At 29.3% G+C, this 9,816-nt stretch overlaps 3 protein-coding genes across 4 annotated transcripts; all 3 read left to right on the top strand.

The window, feature by feature from the left end:
* Positions 1 to 31: 31 nt before the first annotated feature.
* On the top strand, positions 32 to 658 carry LOC119677956 (glutathione S-transferase 1-1-like). Its single transcript, XM_038089544.1, has one exon. The coding sequence runs from the start codon at positions 32 to 34 to the stop codon at positions 656 to 658; it is 627 nt and encodes a 208-aa protein (XP_037945472.1).
* A 1,864-nt stretch (positions 659 to 2,522) lies between these two features.
* Positions 2,523 to 5,670, top strand: LOC119677955 (esterase B1-like). 2 transcript variants are annotated; one of them, XM_038089542.1, is made up of 5 exons: positions 2,523 to 2,607; positions 3,358 to 3,670; positions 3,736 to 4,450; positions 4,598 to 4,773; positions 5,165 to 5,670. In XM_038089542.1, the coding sequence occupies exons 1-5, from the start codon at positions 2,564 to 2,566 to the stop codon at positions 5,600 to 5,602; spliced, it is 1,686 nt and encodes a 561-aa protein (XP_037945470.1). In that variant the 5' UTR covers positions 2,523 to 2,563; the 3' UTR covers positions 5,603 to 5,670. The 2 variants fall into 2 exon arrangements, with proteins under 2 accessions (XP_037945470.1, XP_037945471.1); XM_038089543.1 differs by having other exon boundaries at positions 4,598 to 4,741; positions 5,165 to 5,258.
* A 2,017-nt stretch (positions 5,671 to 7,687) lies between these two features.
* On the top strand, positions 7,688 to 9,636 carry LOC119677954 (esterase B1-like). The gene is made up of 4 exons (XM_038089540.1): positions 7,688 to 7,810; positions 8,302 to 8,614; positions 8,670 to 9,384; positions 9,455 to 9,636. The coding sequence occupies exons 1-4, from the start codon at positions 7,767 to 7,769 to the stop codon at positions 9,634 to 9,636; spliced, it is 1,254 nt and encodes a 417-aa protein (XP_037945468.1). The 5' UTR covers positions 7,688 to 7,766.
* Positions 9,637 to 9,816: the final 180 nt, after the last annotated feature.

The raw sequence follows: 9,816 nt of genomic DNA, 5'->3' as shown, positions 1-9,816 counted from the left end.
TTGCAGTTAAGCTATAGCAAGTAATAACAAAATGGATTTCTATTACTCGCCTATTTCTATACAATGCCGTTCAGTTCTAATGACTGCTAAAACTCTTGGAATTGAATTGAACAAGAAATTGTTGAACTTGCAAGCCGGTGAACATCTTAATCCCGAGTTCATCAAATTGAATCCACAACATAACGTTCCAACCTTGGTTGATAACGGTTTCTCCATTTGTGAAGCCCGCGCTATTTGCATCTACTTAGTTGAGAAGTATGGAAAAACTGATTCCTTATACCCAAAATGTCCTCAGAAGCGTGTCGCCATTAATCGACTTTTGGACTTCGAGGTGGCTGATTTGAACAAAAGCTTCGCGGAATATTATCACCCACAAATAATCTGTAAAGCTCCAGCTGATCCTAAAAACCTTAACCTAATTGAAGGCGCCTATCACTCTTTGAATACATTTTTGGAGGGACATGAGTTTGCTGTTGGCGATAGTCTCACCTTGGCTGATCATTTCTTATTGGCAAGTGTATCCACATTCGACGTAGCTGGTTTCGACTTCAGCAAATATGCTAATGTTGCTAAGTGGTACAACAATGCAAAGAGTGTCGTACCTGGCTGGGATGAGAATTGGGCTGGCTGTCAAGAGTTCAAGAAGTTTTTTAACTAAGTTTGTTAATTCTTTAACATGATAGAAACGTATAATAATCATGCGATGACAATTGTTTATTCCCATTTTTCACGAACTATGTTTTAAGTGTAAATTACTGAAAAATTTGTGAATTCCAACTTTTGTAGGAATTTAAGTGTATAAAGTATTTTAATTAAAGTGTAAAGTTTGCCATACGTATGGTATAATATCAAAATAAGAATATTCATATTAAAACATAGTTAAGAGATATTTAATTAACGATTTTTATACCATAAATAAATAAATTTTAACAATTAAATGAAGTTGTTTCAGTTATTAAAGTTTATTGAATATTTATTGCAACTTTTAACTTTTCTGGTTTCCCAAAAAATTTATTAAAACTTATGTGTAGAGAAGTTACTGAAAGTGTATAATTTTATATGATATTATTATATATGCAGTGCAGTTTCAACTGTTACAAAATATTGGGTATAAATGTATGTATTACTTAATAAAAAGAGGACCCTGACCCTGGACTAACCATTAACTCTGACCAAGAAAAATATGAAAATTGTTTTATAAATGTGAGCGATGACTTAAAAAGTTCGCTTTTAAGATTTATATCTTAATATAGTCTACCATGCCAAAAAAAAAATACATTTACGAAAATATTTGTTCTAATAGTTTGAGTAAACTGCAGTATTTCAAAACTTGTAAAATTATATTCGAAAAACTTAGAATTTTCTTCTTATTTAAATAAAACATAGTACTAAATTTGATTTTAAAGTCAATTATGACGAAAAAAACCACGTTTCTTAATAGATACTAATAATAGATCATAGTAAACTACAACAAATTTTTATTATTTATTAATTAATTGAATTTTTAACTGTTTCCAATCTTTCGAGTATTGCCAAATAGTCTTCATCAGTGGTATTTTTGGAAATATTTGTTGTATATATAACTATAAATAACGTACACAATACACAATGCATAGATATATTCTGAATCATTGTGACAAAACGAATTCAATAATTAATGTTCAACTGTTAGTCTCTCTAATTAAATTTTAGTCAACTAGATTCTCCGATTTTTAGCTTATCAAGTACAATTTTATGCAGAAAGTCTTATTGGGGTTTGATATATGAACTCGGTATTTCAAAAAAATAGGTGGATTTATAAGAATTAAAAATAATCACTGAAAATAATTTTAATAATTATATTAGTAAATACTTACACAAGAACTTAATTTCTGATTACAAATTATATGTGCTATGACAACAACTTTTTTGAATAGAAAAGGAAATTTTCTAATCCAAATATTTTAATGATCAATCAATTGAGTTCTATGCCTGACCGTAGTAATGTTTCGGATACTGTAGAAACCAATCATCATTGGTTTATAAAAAGATCTATTGGTTTAATAGCACGTATATAATATTAAGAATACAAGCATCAACAATAAAGTATCGTAAAATTTGATTTGTAAAATAACTAGCTGTGTGTAGAGTATTGATACTTCAGAAAGCCAAAACTAAATCACATTTGTGATTATTTATTATATGTTTATTAATACTATATATTTTGTTTTGCTCAATCATTCCACACAAATGCTACTATAACATTCAGTCTTATCAGTTCAGTTATGATTAATTATTATATATAATTAGTAATGTGTAAGCTCTATTCAAATTGACTGCTATAGGACTTGCTTGGAATTATTTTATATTTAATAAATATACATATATTTAATACATCAGTTGCAATAATTTCTTCGAACTGCGAACACGTAAAATTTATTAGTTCCACAGTTTAGTGTTTCAGTACAAAATACAAACAAATATAAGCTTTAGAAAAGCATATCATATAGAATTCTTATTTATATATATAATTATGTATATATCTTCAAGTTGTTATATTATAAAAATATAAACAAAATAGAAAATGAGTCGCCTTAGTTTTATAGATGTGGGAAAACTTGTATCGAAGTGAGTGCAATTTTGTTGAGCATAAAAAAAAAATAAAGATTATTTTTAATTATATAATTATGTATATGCAAGTATGTGTTAAATATTTACATATGAGTTGAATTTTAAAATATAAACAAACTAGTAATGAGTCTCTTAGTTTCACAAATGCGGGTGCACTTCTATCTGAATAAAATTTATTTGACTTATTGCAGTATTTCGTTTATACGAGTATTGCGGTTTATTTTTTAAATTCATAAAATTGAATTTATTCAATTTGTAATATTTAATAATCGAATTTAATTTTGTTTCCAGTAAATGAGATCCCTTGTATGTAATTTTAATTCGTAATGTTAGTAATAAATTAATTTTTAACTTGGAATGCCAAATTTTTTGAAAAACTTTTTTATATAAAAAATATATGTAAAATGTTCATGCAATTGATTCATATAAGAATTTCAAAAATTTAAAGGTACTTAAAATTTTTTGGCTTGTCCGAAACTGTTTCCCTCATTCTTATTTAGAGACACAAATATTTTTAATGAGATTTTTAAATAATTGGGATTTCATTTATTGTAAAAATAGTGACTTTTTATTAACAGAGTAACTATACTATATGTATATCGAACCCTTATCATTCGCATAAAATAATATAATAGCAGAGAAATAACTTTGCAATATATACAAAATACTTTTATAATTTTTTACCATATAATATATAAAATTATTTTAAATATTTAATAACATATTCAAATAATGATACCTTTTCAGAGCTGTTAAATTCAAGTATGATCAATACAGCAAGCAAACTAATATAACAGAGATAGTTAACACAGACAAAGGTCCAGTGAAAGGCGTAAAGCGTTTAACAGTATGGGATGACGCCTACTACAGTTTTGAAAAAATTCCATTTGCTAAACCACCACTTGGAGACTTACGCTTCAAAGCCCCTATTCCAGCTGAACCATGGACAACAGTATTAGATTGCACAGCACACGCGAAACCACCTTTACAGAAAGGAATATTTTATAAGAAATATAAAGGTTCAGAAGATTGTTTGTATTTAAACGTTTTCACAAAAGAAGTAAATGAATACATTTTTATTTAAAATGTAAAATATTTATTAACGTTAATATATTCAAAAATCAGATTAAACCCACAACTCTACGACCTGTAATGGTATGGATTTATGGTGGCGGTTTCCAAAGAGGAGAAGCAACACGCGAGTTTTATAGTCCCGATTATTTTATGTCAAAAGATATTGTTTTAGTCAGCATAGCTTATCGCTTGGGTCCACTTGGTTTTTTGAGCATAGATGATCCAGCTGTTAACGTACCAGGCAATGCCGGTATTAAGGATCAAATACTCAGTTTGAAGTGGGTGCAATCAAATATTGCTGCTTTTGGTGGTGATCCAAATAATGTCACACTTTTTGGTGGAAGCGCAGGTGGTGCTTCAACACATTTCTGTATGCTTACAGAACAATCTAAAGGTTTGTTTCACAGAGCTATTTTAATGTCCGGCAGCGCATTATGTCCGTGGGCTATGGCACCGCAAAATCATTGGGCCATCCGACTAGCACAAATTTTACATTATAAAGGTGATGAAAATTGTAGTGCCGATATTTATAAGTTTTTGTCACAAAGTAAAGGCGAAGATTTGATAACAGCAGCTAGCACTATTTTAAATGATAAGGAAAGGCATAAACGTGTATTGTTTCCTTTTACACCTACTGTGGAATCCTATGAAACTGAACAAGCCACATTAATTGGATCTGCATATGATATGCTTGAAAAAACTTGGAGTAATAAAATACCTATCATTATAAGTGGTACCAGTTTCGAGGGATTACTATTTTACCCAGGTTAGTTTGTAACTCTGATTTATACGAGTCAATATTAATAATATATATAAGCTTTATCAAAAGCTTTTATTAAACTGGCTATATATATATATATATATATATATACATAGTTACTAGATAACACTTTTAATTTATATTATATTACAGATACCATTAAACGTTCCGCTACTTTAGATGAAGTTGAAAATTGTGAGCATTTACTTCCTGCTGATATAGATTTGAATCAAACAGATGAAAAGTTATTGGAATATGGTTTAAAACTAAAAACCTGTTATTTCGGCGAAAATGGATGTAATAGAAAAGATATAATGAAATTCTTAGAGGTAGAAATTTTTTCTCTCTTATGATATTGACAAAGCATATTTATATAGTTTGTACAGACCTACATAAGTAATATATATACATTGTGATATATACCTGCATAAGTGTAAAAAAATTTTTACGAAACACCTTATATATATACATAATATACAAATATGTATATATAACTGTGCAACACACATTTAGTGTTCGCTCGAAAACGTGAACTAACTGAAACTAAAAATTTTGTTCACTATTTAAAGAAGTGAATACGAAGTGAAAGGTGTGATCGTAATCCATCGTTCACTTAAGTCAGTCTTTACGTTTTCTTGTGTTTAATGCATCTCTTTGCAATTTCATTATTAGTTCAAGAAAATTAGATTCTAAATTTAAATACTTTAAAATCTTTTCCAGTTGGAGTCTGATCGAGAGTTTTGGCACCCAATCTACCGTACCGTTCTATATCGGTTATGTGCTAACTCAGCACCAACCTATCTCCTACGTTTTGATTTTGATTCTAAGGAGGGCAATTACGTTCGAAACTTAGTATGCGGTAAAGACATCCGCGGAGTTTGTCATGCTGATGACGTGAGCTATATATTTCGTGGCGCAATTAGCGGCACTCATATAACGAACTCTCCTGAAGATTTAGTCATAAGAACGATGATTAATATATTTACAAGTTTTGCAATAACTGGAAATCCAAATTGTCAAGAACTTGCTCATGTGAATTTTGAACCAGTTAAGAATTCTAGTGAAATAATGTGTCTCAATATTTCCCACAAAACAGAGTTTATAAAACTACCAGAGCTGGACAAAATGAAAGTGTGGGACAGTTTTTATAGAAAGTGATATTTTTAGATCAATTAGACAATTGTTTTTTTATTTTTTATAAAAATAGAAAATCAAAAAACAACAAAATAAAGGTTTTGAATAAAAAAATAAGTATTATTGTTACTTCGATACATGAAATACGTATATGTTATATAATTTTATTTTTACTGTAATTTATTTAAAGAGACATGAGCAGCCAGTTAATAATTTACCATTACTTATTTTGATAGACAAATTAAAAGCTGGAAGTTTCCGAGACGTTCCTCGGAAGCGTTAAATAATTGTTAAATAATTGTCTGAAAGTGGAATTTGAAATATAAAAAACATGGCAAATGAAATAAAATGCAATATAGGATAGGACTTCTATAACAAAGGATAAAAAAGCAAAGAGTATCTTATTTATATGCATGAACCCAAACACCACCAATGTTACCTATAACACCGACACACTTTCCCTGACACAAGAAAAAAGATTAATAACGAAAATAATCTATGCAAAAACAACACAATTTAATTAACAGACAGATAGATTAACAACAGATAGTGCAACGGAAAAATCCTTACGGAGCAACTGGGAACTTAAATCGTTCGATAAAAAACATAAAATCTAGATGTTCTGTAGGTAGTTCTCAACCTTGGCTAAAACCTATCCAGAAAAAGCAAAAACTTCTGTTTTTCGTTTAAAAAAATGTTTACCGTTAATGCAGGATAATAATGAATCGGTTTAATTTAAAAGGACTCCGTTATAGTAGTCACAAAGTACTTTTTTATTTTAGAAAAATATCTTTATGATAATTATAAAGAGCTTAATTTTCGGAGCTTTATGAAATCAGTAATAAAGTACCGCAAAGAAGTCTCTTCGGATGTGTCACCTGTTTTTCATCTGGAGCCTTTCCTCGAAAATGGCCGCACTGCTGTAGATAATAGTTTTCTTATTGTCTGTGATTAAAGTATAAAATCTATAAACTTCTCTTGAAGACATAATAAGGTATTCAAATTTTAATTTAAAATTTAACTAATAGTAATTCATATATATTCACTAATATATTAATTCATATAGACTTAAGTCATTTGAATATCACACTAAGGTCTGGTTTTATCGACGGCTAAGTAAAATATATGAGCATTACTTAAGACTCAAAACTCATCTGAAAGAAACAATCAAGAAATTTGGGCAAAAACTCCATTTTGTGAACAAACAACAAAGTAAAGCTAAATGGGCAAGTTTTGAAGCTAATCTGAACATGTAATATCAAATTTTGAGATTATAGCTACGTGAATAATCTGGAAGTCCCAAAATGTATTGTACATACGACATGATATGAGAGAACTATATAGAGATCAAAGCATACCTTGAACCATGAAGTTATCATTTGATTTTAGCATAATAATAAAATATTAAAGAACAGTTTTTTTAATGATGTGATATTTTAGGATCCTGTTAAGAAAAATATTATATGGTTTTATGTCTAAGAATATCATACTTCTAACTTCTGATTAGGAGGCAAGTAAAGCCATAAAATGTCAGAATCGAGTAAAATCTATTTTTTTTTTAATTTTAATACTAAAACATACATATAACTTTCCTATAACTACGAATAAATTAAATTTAAACCATATTCGAAAAATATATTAACTAATAAGCTATAGTTTTCAAAAAAAAATCTATTCTGAGTCAGATTGTCTCCATTTCATTTATTGATAAATATAGACATATTAAAAAAACAATTTAATGCTAAGAATGTAGCTCATAATCAAATTCGTATATGCCATCAATATTATGAAAATTTGGAATGACGAAGCTTAAATGATATTGCATAATTATAAACAAATTAAACGCTATCGTTGTTGTATAATTTCTAAACAAATTATTTATATATATTCATTATCAATGTTATCAATTCACTTGATATGAGGAATATAAGGAATTATTTATAAACACTTTTCTTATATATTAACTTACAGTCATACATACATGCATTTACATATATATTTACAAGTGTAGCGTAGATTTGCCGGGCTCATTTCAGAAATTCAATAAAATATTCTGAGCAAATCAGTTATACCAAAGCTCTCGATCTGTGAAAGTGTGAAGTTTTATTTTCCATACCGGCTTATTCGTATATTTTAAAATTGTTAACTTGCCAATCATTTACTAAATATATATAAACACAAAACAAAAATGAGTCATTTCAGTTTAATAGATGTGGGCAAATTAATGTTTAAGTAAGAATAATTTTAAAAAATGTTTATCGGAAAGTTTCAAATGTGCTTAAAAAATAAATATGTATATATACATATATAATATAAAATATATATAATATTTATTTCCCTTTAAAATATTGAACAATAGTTCATATTTTTCCTGCATAGGTCGATACCGTTCTACAAGGTTTGCTCCACTTAGAAGGAGAAAGATCATTAATTTCGTTAAAGTACAAATTAATAAAAAACTTTATATTTGTATAAATGAATAATATAAATATATATTAATAAAAATTTAACATGATGTTTATTTATATACATATATAATCAGTTAATTGTGGAGAAATGTCTCTAACTTAAATGAATAATAATGAGACCCTTTTATCTCCATGTCTAAGTGATACTCGAAATATAAAAATATATTACAGATAGTAAGAGATATACAATAATTAATTTTAATTTATATGTCGAAAGTTGTCTAACGCCAAATGAAATGATTTTTTTTTTTCAAGATTTGTGAAATTTAAATATGAACAGTATAGTAAACAGACTAATATAACCGAAATAATCGATACCGACAAGGGACCAGTACAGGGTGTGCAACGTATTACAATATGGAATGATGCCTACTACAGCTTCGAAAAAATACCATTTGCTAAACCACCACTTGGAGATTTACGGTTTAAAGCTCCTGTACCCGCTGACCCATGGACGACAGCATTAGATTGTAAATCGCCTGCCCCACCACCGTTGCAAAAAAGCATGCTCTTTAGTAATTACAGAGGTTCAGAGGATTGCTTATACCTGAATGTGTTTACTAAAGATGTAAGATGTGACATATTTTCATATTTTCCATGCAATTGATTCTATAAACTTCTAGATTAAACCTGCAGCGTTGCGTCCTGTAATGGTGTGGATTTATGGTGGTGGCTTTCAAGCTGGCGAGTCTTCCCGCACTTTATTTAGTCCAGATTATTTCATGTCAAAAGATATTGTTTTTGTAAGCATTACGTATCGTGTCGGACCACTTGGTTTTCTAAGCATTGATGATCCAGCTGTTAACGTTCCAGGCAATGCCGGTATTAAGGATCAAATACTTAGTCTAAAGTGGATACAAACAAATATTGCTGCTTTTGGTGGTGATCCAAATAATGTCACACTTTTCGGTGAAAGTGCTGGTGGTGCTTCTACACATTTCTGTATGCTTACAGAACAATCGAAGGGTTTGTTTCACAAAGCTATTTTAATGTCTGGCAGCGCATTATGTCCATGGGCTATGGCGCCTAGAAATCAGTGGGCACGACGTTTAGCACAAAAATTGGGTTATAAGGATGACGAAAACAGCGGTGCTGATATTTATAATTTTTTGGTACAATCTAAAGGTGCGGATTTAATAAAAGCGGCTGATACCATTCTTATTGGTAAAGAAAAACATAGACGTGTATTGTTTCCGTTTACTCCAACTGTGGAACCATATATCTCAGAGTCAAACATTCTTAATGAGCTAGCGTACAATATGTTGGAAAAGACCTGGAGTAATGATATACCTATAATTATAAGTGGTACGAGTTTCGAGGGTTTATTATTTTATCCAGGTTAGTTTGTTTCAATAGTCGTTGATTTGAATCGAATAACATAGGTATTTACTTTCAATTTATATTACAGATATTATTAAACGACCCGCAACTTTAGATGAAGTTAAAAACTGCAAACACTTATTGCCTGCTGATTTAGATTTGGACAAAACAGATGAAAAGCTAGTGGAGTATGGTTTGGCACTGAAATCATGTTATTTCGGAGAAGAGGAATGCAACGTTAAAAATATGATGAAATACTTGGAGGTATAAACTTTGATTTCTGTAATCATTTAAAATCATAATACATGTTGTGTCGGTTATGTTGAATAGTTACAAAAGGAACTATATTAGATTTGGTGAAGAACACTAAGTAATGTCTGAGTCATAAAGCGAATTCGCTGCAACCAAGTTACGGGTAATGAAACAAAAATTGCAGCAATATTCTTTTGA

This window comes from Teleopsis dalmanni, chromosome 2 (genome assembly GCF_002237135.1).
Source record: "Teleopsis dalmanni isolate 2A chromosome 2, ASM223713v2, whole genome shotgun sequence".
In the NCBI taxonomy this organism is placed as follows: Eukaryota; Metazoa; Arthropoda; class Insecta; order Diptera; family Diopsidae; genus Teleopsis; species Teleopsis dalmanni.
Note: the sequence above shows the minus strand (reverse complement) of the source record. Positions and strands in the feature narration are given on the sequence as shown.